General features: G+C 47.8%; 1 protein-coding gene across 3 annotated transcripts in view; it reads right to left on the minus strand.

Annotated features, from left to right (window-relative positions):
* Positions 1 to 14,440, minus strand: part of PLEKHB1 (pleckstrin homology domain containing B1) — a 113,207-nt gene that overhangs the window by 47,867 nt on the left and 50,900 nt on the right. Inside the window, exon 1 of one of the 3 annotated variants that reach the window (XM_056561208.1) lies at positions 7,902 to 8,011. The exons of the other annotated variants lie outside the window; for them this stretch is intronic. Within the exon in view, the coding sequence (XP_056417183.1) occupies positions 7,902 to 7,949 (48 nt within the window). The 5' untranslated portion in view covers positions 7,950 to 8,011. Of the gene's footprint in view, positions 1 to 7,901; positions 8,012 to 14,440 lie in introns of those variants that run through there. 3 annotated transcript variants of the gene reach the window in all.

Below are 14,440 nucleotides of genomic sequence, written 5' to 3' on the forward strand. Positions count from 1 at the left end.
CTAAACTTACTAAGAATAAAGTGCCCCGGTCTCGGCCATCCAGGGTCCTGAATGCTCCATAAGCCCACTCCGGATAGGTAAGGCCGGCAAGTTGACTCCAGCCGATGGAAGCACCAACCCTGTTGTAAACCCCAATATTAAATGGACAATGAAGCAGGAAATGGTCCATGCTTTCCAGCATGTCCCCGCACTCTTCTCGGGGACATCCCCGGTCATCAGAGTTCCTACACTTCAAATTGTCCCTCACATATAGCTTCCCCTGAAAGCAGCGCCAGGCCAAGTCTCAAAATTTCTGGGGGATCCTTTTCATGTTTAAAAGGTACAACCCCACCCTCAGATCCCGACCTGGGCAGTCCCTGAGCGCCAGAGGCTTCTGGAAGTGGGTCAACAGAACCCGTTTGTCAAGGAACTGCCTTGAGTGGGTCCTGATCTCCCACACTCCCAGACCCCACCGACGTATCGCTTTCAGAGTCGGGGTAGCATAAGCCAGAAGATATCCATGGGGCGTACGGAGGTCCTTCACTTTCCCTCCTGTCTCCCATTCCTGGAAGAAAGGCCGAAACCATTCCCTGCAGGAGAGTACCCATGGAGAAGCCCTCTCTGACCAGAGGTTTGAGATGTTAGCTTTCAAGAAGGTGTTCGTTAAGAACACCACAGGGTTTACCATAGATAAACCCCCTAGTCTCCTTGTGCGGTACGTAACCTCCCTCTTGACTAGGTTCATCCTGTTTCCCCATAACAGTTGGAAAAACAGGCTGTAGAGCCTAGTGTTGTAGGCCTCTGGCAAGATACATACGCTGCCCAGATAGATAAACAAGGGGAGCAGGTACGATTTGATCAGGTGTACCCTTTCCCTGAGGGTCATAGACCAACCCTTCCACTGGATCACCTTCTGAGTGGCATCCTGGAGCTTACCATCCCAGTTTTTGGTGGGATAATCATCCTGGCCGAATGTGATGTCCAAAACTTTTGCTGACTCTTGGGGCCCTGGAAGGGTGTCCGGGAGATCAAACGTGGGATCTCCCCCTCCCAGCCAGAGACTCTCACACTTATCCCCGTTGATCTTAGACCCGGATGCTTCCGCGTAGCGGTCCACTTCCGACATCACCACATCGACCTCCTCTCGCGAGGACACGAAAATGGTGACATCGTCAGCGTACACCACCACTCTCTAGGTGACATCCAGCTCTGCCAGACTCATCCCGACTCCCGCCAACGGCCCACAATCTACCCTCCGGGCAAAGGGATCGATCACAAACATGTATAAAAGCGGGCTCAAAGGACAACCCTGATGGACTCCGGATCCCACCACAAAAGAGCTACCAGACCAACCGTTTACCAGCGCAAAACTCTCTGCCCCCGCATACAAGATCATAAGCCAATTAACAAAAGTAGTCGGTAAGCCATATCTCAGGAGGACGGACCAGAGGTACTCGTGGTTCACCCGATCAAAAGCTTTGGCCTGATCCAGGGACAGCAAGTATCCCTTCCAGAAATCTATGATCAGGAATGCCTACGGATCCTCTCAGATTCGGAATACTATTCTATCATAAAAACAGATCCTTTTGGGAAAAAAATAAAAAATAAAAATAAAAATAAATAAATAAATAAAAAAATAAAAAAGATCTGGCAGTTATCATCAGTACTGCCACAGAAGAGAAGATACTAACCAAAAATGAACAACAATTTATCCTACAAACTAATTTCAATAAACCCTATTTCTACCAATTACCAAAGATACACAAATCTCTGACTCATGCACCCGGCCGTCCAATAATCGCCTGCACCAATGCTACCAACAGTAATTTAGCACACTATTTGGATCGCTTCTTACAACCCCATGTCACCAGTCTTCGCAGTTATCTAAGAGATTCCACTCAACTTATCGAACATCTACTCCAGTTACCTTGGAAACCTGAGTACACCCTTATCACATGCGACGTTACCTCACTATACTCTAATATACAACATGATTTAGGTATCAAATGTGTTTCGGACGTCCTTCAGAAAGATTCTTCCATTTCCACCAATCATCGTGATTTTCTTATAAAAGCATTATCCTTTATTCTCCATAATAATTATTTCTCTTACAATGGAACCATCTATCACCAGAAACATGGGACAGCGATGGGCTCGAAGGTCGCCCCAGTTTATGCTAATATATTCATGGGGGCCTTCGAGACCCATCACATTTGGGAGAATCCCACGTTTATGGAACATATAGCCGTCTATTTCCGCTATATTGACGACCTGTTCCTAATATGGAAAGGACCTGAAGAGTTAATTCCAACCTTCTTGCAACATCTAAATAGGAACACATGGGGCATCCAATTCACTCTCTCATTCAGCAAAGAAAGCATTGATTTTTTGGACATCCACATTTCTCACAATACTTCATCATTTATCACATCCACCTTTTTTTAAAAAGTGGATACAAACAGTTACCTGGATTTTCATAGTGCTCATCATAAAAATTGGTTACGAAACATCCCATATAGTCAATATAAAAGAATAAGAAAAAATTGTACCAAACAAGAAGAATTCAAATTGCAATCCCGTATTCTCCATGACCGGTTCCGGCAAAAACACTACCCACAACAAGTACTCAATGATGCTTACAACCGTACAAAATCTTTGTCTCAACTTGAGTGTGTCCGAAAGCAAACAAAGGACAATACCATACAAAAAAATAATAACTTCTCTACCAACCTAATCATGACTTATAGCAAAGATGCTATTAGGATCAAGTCAATACTAGCCAGGCACTGGCATATCTTACGTGCAGACCCCTTTCTCTCCTGTAAAATTCCAACACAACCGAGATGCACATATCGGAAAGCAGCATCACTAAAAACCATTCTAGCACCAAGCCAGGTCAGACGGCATACCAAGAGCCAAACCATCCCTGGAATATCACAGAAGAAGGGAAGCTATAAGTGCTTTAAATCAAGATGCCTTTGCTGCACCAAATATGCCATGGTCATACTACCTTCAAATCGACTACTACGGGTGACACATTCCCGATCAAACATCATCACAACTGCACCACAGATTACGTCATCTATCTGATAGAATGTACCCGTTGCTCACTCCAATATATAGGTCGGACCACCAGACCCCTTCATCTGAGACTAAATCAGCACAGGCTAAACATGAAAAGACAATTTCTCTTACACGGATTATCTAAACATACCACTATTTCACACCCAGGACTAGATCCCGCCATCACTATTAAACCTATGGACTCCGTATCCAAAACGGCTAACAATCATTTTGAACAGCTGAAGAAACTGGAAATATTTTGGATGTTTACACTCCGTACATTGTCCCCCCATGGGTTAAATGAGGTAAAAGAAGTAATTGGATGAAACCTGCCAACTGTCCTTACCGATATAGAATTACCATACCAGTCCAGCCTTTAGGTTCTTCACTTACACTGCTGGGCATGCGTCAATTACGATCTCTCACATCCGACCGTCAGCCGCTCAGAAGACCAACACCATTTGCGCCTGCGCCACCGGTCTCTTAAATGACACCGGTAATGTTTGAAATTTCATCCATACACATCTCTCCCAGCATAGCCACATGTGTAGCAATGTTCTCCTTCTAATTTTATTGTATTTTATTAATATTCATTAGTGTCATCTCTTACTTTGGATCTTATGATGCGGTTCCGGTTCGGGGTTTTTGATACCGGACCCGGAAGTAAAACACAAGTTTGTTTTAAATGTATACGTGTAACTACCTGTTCCCATTACTGCCTGAGGAAGAGCCCGGTACGGGCTGGAAACGCTGTTTTTATGTTGCGTTGCATCTTTTATAATAAACCATTCATTTTAACCTAACCCTTAGAGGTCTGCGCTCCTTCAGATGTTCCACTTTTTTGTGATCGGATCATCCGCTCCACTTTTCTATTCCAGAAATCCGCACTACTCCACTGCACTGCCTCCCTGACACTAAGGACCACACTTAAGGTGCTTCGGCCTGGAACAGAGCAGTGCTGAGCCCCCGAAAGGAGCCTGGGTGCAAACTTCACCAGCCGATTAAACAGTATCTTAGCCAGAAGCTTCCTGTCCGTATTGAGAAGAGCTATGAGCCTCCAATTCTCAAAAAGGCTGGGATCTTTACCCTTTGATAGAAGAATCAGGGCTGACCTCCTCGTTGAATTCGGCAGAGTGCCCGAGGAGAGACACTCATTGAATACCTCAGTTAAGCCATCCGGACCTGGCGACTTCTTAGGGGCAAGCCCCTCGATCGCCAGTCTCACTTCCTCTTCCCTGATTTCTTCTGCCAAAATATCAAGAGAGGGGTCTACCCCTGGCTCAGGAATGGTTTCAGCCAGGAAAGCCGACATCTTGTCTCAATCTAGATCCTTCCTCCCCAAGAGTTGAGAGTAGAAGGATCTGACCACCTCCAAGATCCCTGATCTGGACCGATTCAGAGATCCTGTACTATCAATCAATCCTGAAATGACTTTACTACTCACTGACATCTTACAGTTTCTGTAAGGGTCAGGCGAGCGGTACTTCCCGAAATTCCTCTCAAAAACCAAAGATGCGTGCCTATCGTACTGACACCCCATCAGCAAGGATTTCACTCTGGAGATATCCTCACGGCTACCTCCAGTCGAGACGAGAAGCTCGAGTTTCCTCCTCAGACCCTGATACAAGCGGTACCTTTTCAGGGACCTGAGGCTCGAGAGCTGGCGGAAGAACCCCGCAACCTTCTTCCTGAATATCTCCCACCACTCTGACTTACTACTACATAGGCCCAGTAAAGGTACCTGACTCTGAAGAAAAACCTTTCAAAGGACTGTCTTATCTCCGCTTCCTCCAGGAGGGACGAATTCAGCTTCTAATAACCTTTTCCCATCCGGGGGGTCTATGAAACATTCAGGGAAAACAAAATCATACAGTGATCGGAGAACTCCACCTCAACCACAGACACTGCGGAAGAGACAGCTTCCTCCTTTAAATCAAATCTATCTATCCTAGACCTGTGACTACCTTGATGATAGGTGAAACCCGCGTGGCCTGAGGGGCTCCGGATGTGGGCGTCCTCTAGGCGAGCTTCTCTAGCTATGCTAATCAGTGCCACACTATAGCAAGTCAGCTGACCATTGGAGCCTCTCCTATCTTGGGACCTCGTGACATTATTGAAGTCCCCTCCAAAGATCGTAAAAAGAAAGGGCTTAATCCTCATAAAGAGATCTTTACGGCCCGCTTAGTTTGCGGGGCGTAGATGTTAATGAGCCGGAGCTCTTGTCCCTTCATGAAGACATCTAAGATCAGGCACCTCCCCATTTCTAACTCAATAACCCGTCTGCATTCAACAGGAGCGGTAAAAATGACCGCCACCCCACTATACGGCTCAGCCGCAAGAGACCAGTGGGAGGGACCACGCCTCCACTCTCTTCTGGCTTTTACCAGGGAGGCTAGATCTGACAACCTGGTCTCTTGTAAAAAGAAAATGTCGGCCGAGAAAATCAAAGGCTGCGAATCTAGCTGTATCTGATTTTATGCTGGCACACTTGATGGATGCCAACGTCAGTGGGGTGAGTGCCGCCATCCTGGGTGATTGAGTTAGATGGCCTCACCCCTTAAACCTTATTCCTCTCCTTCCCTCCACCCCCATCTGAATCGGAGGAAGACCCTTTGCCTCTTTTTAAACTCCGTCCTGAGGAAACTGCCCCAGAGGAAGGAGGCTCGGCACCTCCTGGAGGCCGCACTGCCTCCTGACCCTCGAGAAGAGGAGGGGAGATAGTATCCCCAAGGGCCTCATATCGATTTGAAAGGACGATCAGAGGGTCGGAGACTGAGTTGTTCCTTCTATGGTCTGAGGCTACAACTGAAGAGGAGGACGGCGCCGCCTTACTCTTACCCTTCTTCCTCCTCTTTTTTTTCTGGCCATCATTTACTGTCTGCCCCTCCTTCTCCTCCTCATCCACAGTTTAGGATTCAGAGGCATGACTGGAGGAAGGAGCATCTTGACCTTCTTCCCTACGCAGTCTCCCTATCTTCTCATCCAGTTCAGCCCCACCCAAAGCCTTAGAGTTATTCTGACCTCCTTCTGAGCGAGTGTCTGGAGTGGGACCCCGAGCCACCCCTGGCACCTGGGCATTCTCAAGGGCCCTCTCCAACCTGTGCTTCTCCTCTCGCCTCCGCATAGAGGGGGTCTTATGTTTTTCCTTCACTGGCTTTGGTGCCCCCTCTCCTCCACTAGTCCCCTCCTCCGCTGGGGCAACCGTTAGGCTCTCCCCAGCCGGGGCGGTCACAGTGTTAGAGAACGAGAGTGGACACCGGCTGAACGGGTGACCTAAGTCACCACACAAGTTACACCGAATCTGCCCACAGGTGGCCACCAGGTGACCCACCCCACAGCAGAGGGCACATGTCTGCTGAGTGCAGTTGGCACTAAAGTGGTTTGGGTCACCACACCTGTGACACAGCTTCGGCTGCTCCTGGTAGAAGATCTGAATCCTGTCGCGTCCCAGGAAGGCGGCCGAAGGGATATGGGTGACCGTGTTCCCTGAATGTCTGAGACGAACGGAAAACGTCCAGGCCCCAGACCATATATTGTGCTCGTCAAAGTTCTTCCGGGGGACGTCCGTCACCTCCCCGTACCTGCCCAGCCAGGTCATTATGTCATAACAAGAAAGTGACTCGTTACAGGTCAAAACGGTCACTTTCTTTACCATACTCTGGCGAGATACCGCTTTTACAGCGAAATTTCGCCATCCGGGCTCATTTTTCATCAGCTCATAATTAGACCAAAAGAGATCAAGTCCTTCCGGCCTAACAAAGCTGACATCAAACTCGGAGGAGCCGAAGGGGTGAATCAGGGCAAAGATGTCCCCAGCCCTGAAACCCATCTGGAAAAGAAGCTCCACCACCTTGCCGCCTTTCCAGACAAAATGGGCCACATTCCTGCGACCTACCTCCTGCCCGGGTGTCTGGAGGGATCATACGATCTCCCCATTCCTTTCTCGAAATGCTCCCAGACCATGTCTCTCCACCCAAAAAGACAGGTCCATCTCCTTTCCCTCTACCTGGAGCGTCCTTTCTCCTCTCTTTCGTGCCTCCAGGAGGCGCCATTGCAACTGACCTTCACCAGATGCAGGAGGTAAAGATCCTAATGAACCCCCAGCCGCCACACTTGCATAACTCCTGACGACCGGGGGGGCAGCCGGACCAGACACCGTCCCTACATCCCCGCCTAGGCCACCTGTACTGCCACAAAAGCCACTCTTATTCCTACCATCCACACCACTACTACTACTCTCATTCACACCACTACTCCTCCCATCTGCACCACTACCACTCCTCTCATTCACACCACTACCACCCCACCTATTCACTCCACTATCACCACTCTTATTCACTTCACTGCCACTCCTCCCGAGGGTACACAGGGTATCACACACATCCCCCTCACTCTCATCACCCTCACTGCCGCCATCTCCCTCACCACCTTCCTCCATCTTCTCCTCTGTGACACACAAGCACTCTTCCTCCCCCTGACTATCCTCTTCCTCCTTCACAGGGGTCCGCATGGTTTTATAGCGGTCTTCATTCTTTAATTTTTCTTTAAACATGCCCGCTCCCTCTACAATCAGCATTCGGGCTCTCACCACCTCCTGCTCCTCTGCCTTCAGCTCACACACCCTGGCAGCAAACTTAGCCCTCACAGCCTTGGCAGAGTTATCTGTTTGGTAGCGAGCAAACTTCAGGTCTTCCCTTATGATTTTCAGCTTTTTTCCCAGCTGCTCATATTCTGTTCCCGATTTGCCTGCATGCGGGAACCGAAAGTAGCTAGCGACTCCCTGGGTCCCTTCACCCCCCATTGCTGGGGTTCTATAATATCAGACACAGTCCCCGAAGACATAATCATAAGCTTCTTACCGGACGCCTTGCGGTTTCCAGCGACGGTCGGGGGAGTGGGCTCCACATTACTGCGGAGCCTGCTGGATCTTCTCACCCCGTCCTGGGAATTGGCCGTAGCTCTCTCACTCCCACCCCCCGCCGGCCTAGTTTGAGGGGTGGAAGTCTGGGGCTCCATAGCAGGAGGCTCTCCCAAGGAAGCTGCCACCCTCCTGGGGAAAAGGCTGTAGGAAACACTGCTTCAATCCTCTCTCTCTGGAAAACTCTGGAAATCAGACACACCCAACAGCTGCTGTGTTCCACAGGAAGTGCTCTCTGCTAACACCTCTGTCCGTGTCAGTAACTGTCCAGAACAGGAGAAAATCCCCATAACAAACCTCTCCTACTCTGGACAGTTCCTGACATGGACAGAGCTGTCAGCAAAGAGCACCGTGATTAGACTTGAAAGAACTACACAACTTCCTCTGGAGCATACAGCAGCTGATAAATACTGGAAGAATTAAGATTTATACATAGAAGTCATTTACAAATCTGTATAACTTTCTGCCACCAGTTGATTTGAAAAAAATTAATATATATGTTTTCCTCTGGAGTGCCCCTTTAAGGTTTAGATCAGTGTTTCCCAACCAAGGGGCCTTCAGCTGTTGCAATACTACAATTCCCAGCATGCTGGGAGTTGTCATTTTGCAACAGCTGGAGGCCCCATGATTGGAAAACACCAATTCTGATACATATAGCTCAGATGTAAATATCACCGGTTCCACAGCCAGTGTCACACATGCTAGGATGAGCAGGACTACACAAGATAGGTTGAGATACTCCAGCTCAGTGGACAGTATCGCACATTACTGGCTTAGATACAGCTGCTTGGTAGACACTGCAACCCAATGTTTCCCAAGTTTTCCTTCCTCCTTAGTAAATCATCGGTAGTTGCAGTATCTTGTAATACCTTTTTGATTGGATTAACAAGATTTTGTAGAGACAAGCTTTCGGGATTCCTCCCTTTATCAAGTCATAAGCATTTCTGAGCTCACAAGGGGAAAACACAAGTTCTATCTCACAAAATATGCAGGGGTTAAAACAACATATGTGGAGAATTGACATTAAGTTGGGCCATAAATTGTATAGCTATAGGACGATAGACTATATCTGTAGTCTATCGTCCTATAGCTATACAATTTATGGCCCAACTTAATGTCCATTCTCCACATATGTTGTTTTAACCCCTGCATATTTTGTGAGATAGAACCTGTGTTTTCTCCTTGTGAGCTCAGAAATGCTTATGACTTGATAAAGGGAGGAATCCCGAAAGCTTGTCTCTACAAAATCTTGTTAGTCCAATAAAAAAGGTATTACAAGATACTGCAACTACCGATGATTTTGCATTTTGCATCACTGGACTAATACGGCTACTCCTAACTACATATATATATATATATATATATATATACATTTGTATAAAATAAAATAAAAAATGTTTATATATATATATATATATATATATATATATATACATACATATATAAATCAGCCAGATCAGGGTATCCTAGTATCATGTTCTTCTTACGGGGTCAGATATCACCGATTATTGCCCCTGTTGTGATAAGATTCCCAAATCTTCACTTCTGGATTTCTTACTTCTAGAGCACAGATGTTCCATTTCACCATACCGCAGATGTCTGGCAGCTCTGGCACCGCAGGATGAGTGTGTAATGAGCGATATGGAGGTATCATCCCATTATACATTACACTGGAGCATTATAACAGCAAGGAGATATGTTCAACCCTGACTCCATGTTCTCTAATTGGTTCCTTTATATCATCCCCAAATGTGGCCAGACAGTTTCATTACGTGTTTGTGTTATATCTGGTTATTTTCTACGGAATTATAGTAGTTATGTTCTTGTATATAGGAGACAGTATTATAGTGCCGGATCTTTGATGCCTTGAGCCTGAGAGAAAGCATTCCTGTTTCTGCCTTGCCATATATCTGATCCTTTGCTTCGTGACCCGACCTTGCTTCTCTGCCGCCTGCCTAATGACCTCCTGCTATGTCCTGACTACGCAACCGTGCCGCCTGCCCTGACCTTCTGCTATCCAGACTACAAGCTGCCTTATCCTTATCCCTCCTGTGCCTCGCATCTCCTCAGCCACCTGTGTGGTTGAGCCGTGCCAGGGGTAGCGACCTGGGTGCCACCTGCCGCAGCAAGTCCATCCCGCTTTGCGGTGGGCTCTGGTGAAGACCAGCGGCACCTTAGACTCTGCTCCCTGGTATGGTCCGAGTCATCTGCCAAACAGATCCAGCGGATCCACATCCACCAGGGTTCCTGTCTTCTGAAACATGAGTGTTACAGTAAGATCCGGCCATGGATCCCGCTGAGGTACTCCTGCATGAAGTCGCAGATCTTCCCTCCGTTGTGGTACGTCAGTCACAGCAGTTGTCCCGACAGGCGCAGCAACTTTCTCAACTTTCAGCTATGATGCAACAGCTTTTGGCCTTGCAACAGCAGCAGGAACCACAACCTGGTCCACTCCCACCCTAAGCTCCTGCAGTGTCTTCCGTCTCCCAGCTACGCCTGCCTTTACCTCCCAAGTATGATGATTCCAAGTCATGCAGAGGCTTCGTTACACAGTGCTCCATGCCCCTGGAGCTCATGTCTGAACTGTTTCTGACAGAACGTGCGAAGGTGGCCTGGCCTGGGCTACACCCCTTTGGGACCGTGGTGATCCAGTAACTTCCAATTTAACGGCTTTTCTGGCAGAATTTTGCTGTGTCTTTGAGGAACCCGCATGTGCCTCTTCTGCTGAGTCATATTTGCTGAACCTATGTCAAGGGAATTCTTCTGTTGGTGACTACACGGTTCAATTCCGCACTCTAGCCTCAGAACTGGCATGGAATGATGAGGCCTTGTGTGCCACATTCAAAAAAGGACTACCTAGCAGGATTAAAGATGCCCTTACTGCACGTGATCCTCCTTCTCTGACTGAACTTATCCACTTGGCCACACGCATTGATGTGCATTTTGCTGAGAGGCTGGAAGAATTGCGCTTAGAGATGGCACCTGCCCGAACATGGAGATATCCTCGCCTGGCACCCGTGTTTCAACGTTCACCTCTACAGTTTCCTGTAGGTTATGCAAGTGGGTCATTCCTATCTTATGCAACAGGAGAGATCACAACAACGCAGTGAGAATTTGTGCCTGTATTTTGCTAGCCCCAAACACTTCCTCAAAGACTGTACACCTAGGGAATGTAGGAGAGGCGTCCCTAGGTGTGAATACCACCTCTCCTCGCTTAAATATTTCAGTACAAGTCTTCGCTTCTGCCAAGTTTTCCTTCAGAGCTACAGAATTTTTGAATTCAGGATCAGCAGGTGACTTTATCGATGCTTCTTTGGTGCACAAGTATCATCTTCCTGTCACTCGACTTGCCAAGCCCTTGATCATCTCCTCTGTTAATGGACAAAATCTGGACTGTATGGTTCACTTCCGTACTGAATCTCTTGTCATGCAAGTGGGAGTATCGCATTAAGAAAAGATTGAATTCTATGTTCTGCCACACTGTAATTCAGAGATTCTTCTTGGCCTTCCTTGGCTGAAACGCCATTCCCCGCAAGAGGATTGGAGAAGTGGAGAGATTATTCGTTGGGGACAATCCTGTCAAAATCTTTGCCTCCAACCAGTTGTGCGTAAAGTTGTTTCTCGCCTTCCTCCTTTACCTGGCCTGCCACCACCTTACCAAGATTTCTCTGATGTTTTCTGCAAGAAACAGGCTGAGTCTCTGCCTCAACATCGTCCTTACGATTGCCCTATTGATCTTCTGCCTGGTACCACTCCTCCTCGTGGGAGGATATACCCTCCCACGATATAGGTTCCTGAGACCAAAGCCATGGCTGAGTATATCCAGGAGAATCTCCAAAAGGGATTTATCCGTAAGTCCTCTTCTCTTGCTGGAGCAGGTTTCTTCTTTGTAGGGAAGAAGGATGGCTCACTCCGTCCATGCATTGACTACAGGGGACTTAACAAAATCACGGTCAAGAACCATTACCCTCTGCTCTTATCTCAGAACTTTTTGACTGCCTATGTGGTGCCAAAGTCTTCTCCAAATTGGACTTTCGTGGAGCGTATAACCTTTGTATCTGCAAGGGAGATGAGTGGAAAACGGCCTTCAATACTCGTGACGGACATTTTGAGTATCTCGTAATGCCATTTGGTCTCTGCAATGCTCCAGCCGTTTTCAAGAGTGTGTCAATGATATCTTCCGTGATCTTCTCTACACCTGTGTTGTCGTATACCTAGATGACATCTTGATCTTCTCTTCCAACTAAAAGGAGCATCGTACTCATGTTCGTCTAGTTCTTCAGCGATTACGGAAGAATCATCTTTACGCCAAACTGGTGAAATGCCTGTTCGAGAAATCTTTCCTTCCGTTTCTTGGCTACATTGTCTCTAACCAGGGCCTGCAGATGGATCCAGATAAATTGTCTGCAGTATTGGATTGGCCTCGTCCCTCGGGCCTACGTGCTATACAACGCTTTCTGGGGTTCGCAAACTATAATCATCAATTTATCACCCATTTTTCATCCTTGGTTGCTCCAATTGTGGCTCTCACTAAGAAGGTATCTAATCCTAAGTCTTGGCCTCAAGAGGCTGAAGAGGCCTTCTCCCGTTTGAAGTCTGCATTTGCCTCTGCTCCTGTGCTTACAAGACCTGATCCGGAGAGGCCCTTTGCTTTGGAGGTTGATGCCTCATCTATTGGAGCGGGTGCCGTTCTTACTCAGAAAAACACCAAGGGCAATACTGTTACTTGTTGGTTCTTCTTCAAGACCTTTTTCTCCTGCTGAGAGGAATTACTCAATTGGAGATCGTGAACTCCTCGCTATCAAGCTAGATTTGGAGGAACGGGGACATTTATTGGAAGGTTCTTCTCATCCGGTCAGCATCTACTCCGACCATAGAAATCTTTTATACCTTCAGTCTGCTCAGCGTATGAACCCCTGCCAGGCAAGGTGGTCACTATTCTTTTCTAGGTTCAACTTCTTCATTCACTTCCGTCCAGCAGACAAGAACATCAGGGCTGATGCTCTCTCCAGGTCCTTTGGTTTGGACTCCACGCCTAGGCATATTATTCCTCCTGACCATTTGATTCCTGCTGCTTCTGCCGAGATTCAGCAAGCTCATCCGGGAAAATCCTTTGTGCCCGCCAGATTTAGACGCAACGTCCTGAAATGGGGTAATTCTTCCTTGACAACAGGACATCCTGGAATACGCAAGACTCTACTTCTTATCTCCCGGGCATTACTTGTGGCCCCATCTTGAACGTGATGTTTCTGATTTTGTTCGTTCCTGTGAAACTTGTTCCCGCGACAAAACTCCTCGACAGAGACCTGCAGGACTCTTACAGCCTTTACCCATTCCAGAGACTCCCTGGTCCCATATCGCCATGGATTTCAACACCGATTTGCCACCATCTCATAATAACACCTGGGTCGTTGTAGATCGGTTTTCCAAGATGGCTCATTTAATTCCTCTACCAGGTCTTCCTTCTGCCCTGCAGCTGGCGAAGTACTTCTTGTTGCATGTCTTTAGTTTACATGGTCTTCCTCAGCATATAATTTCGGACCGAGGTGTGCAGTTTGTCTCTAAGTTCTGGCGAGCCCTTTGTAACCATCTGGACATCGATCTGGACTTCTCTTTGGCTTACCACCCTCAGTCTAACAGACAGGTGGAGAGAGTTAATCAAATCCTAAAGACTTTTCTTCGGCATTTTGTTTCAGCTCGCCAAGACGATTGGGTTGGCTGGGCTGAATTCTCAATAATCATAAGGATTCCGAGTCCACGAGGTCGTCTGCCTTTTTTTGTTGTCTACGGACTCCATCCCCATCCTCCTCTTCTTCTCCCAGTCTCCTCCGGTGTGCCTGCTGTTGATGAGCTGGTCCGTGACTTCTCTACCACCTGGCAACAGACCCGACAGTTATTATCTCAGGCTTCTTCACGCATGAAGACACAAGCGGAAAAAAGTAGAAGACCTCCTCCATCCTTCTCTCCTGGTGACATGGTGTGGCTTTCAACCAAGTACATCCGCTTCAAGATCCCCTGTTACAAGCTCGGTCATTGCTGTCACGATTCGGCTGGCAGGAGGTGGATCCTCTGTGCCAGAGAGGGATTGGCGTGGACCGTGCTAGTGGACCGGTTCTAAGTTACTACTGGTTTTCACCAGAGCCCGCCGCAAAGCGGGATGGTCTTGCAGCGGCGGTAGTAACCAGGTCGTATCCACTAGCAACGGCTCAACCTCTCTGACTGCTGAAGATAGGCGCGGTACAAGGGAGTAGACAAGAGCAAGGTCGGACGTAGCAGAAGGTCGGGGCAGGCAGCAAGGATCGTAGTCAGGGGCAACGGCAGGAGGTCTGGAACACAGGCTAGGAACACACAAGGGAACGCTTTCACTGGCACGATGGCAACAAGATCCGGCAAGGAAGGGAAGGGGAAGTGAGGTTAAATAGGGAAGTGCACAGGTGAATGACTGATTAGACCCACTGCGCCAATCAGCGGCGCAGTGGC

Source organism: Hyla sarda, chromosome 2 (assembly GCF_029499605.1).
Source record: "Hyla sarda isolate aHylSar1 chromosome 2, aHylSar1.hap1, whole genome shotgun sequence".
In the NCBI taxonomy this organism is placed as follows: domain Eukaryota; kingdom Metazoa; phylum Chordata; class Amphibia; order Anura; family Hylidae; genus Hyla; species Hyla sarda.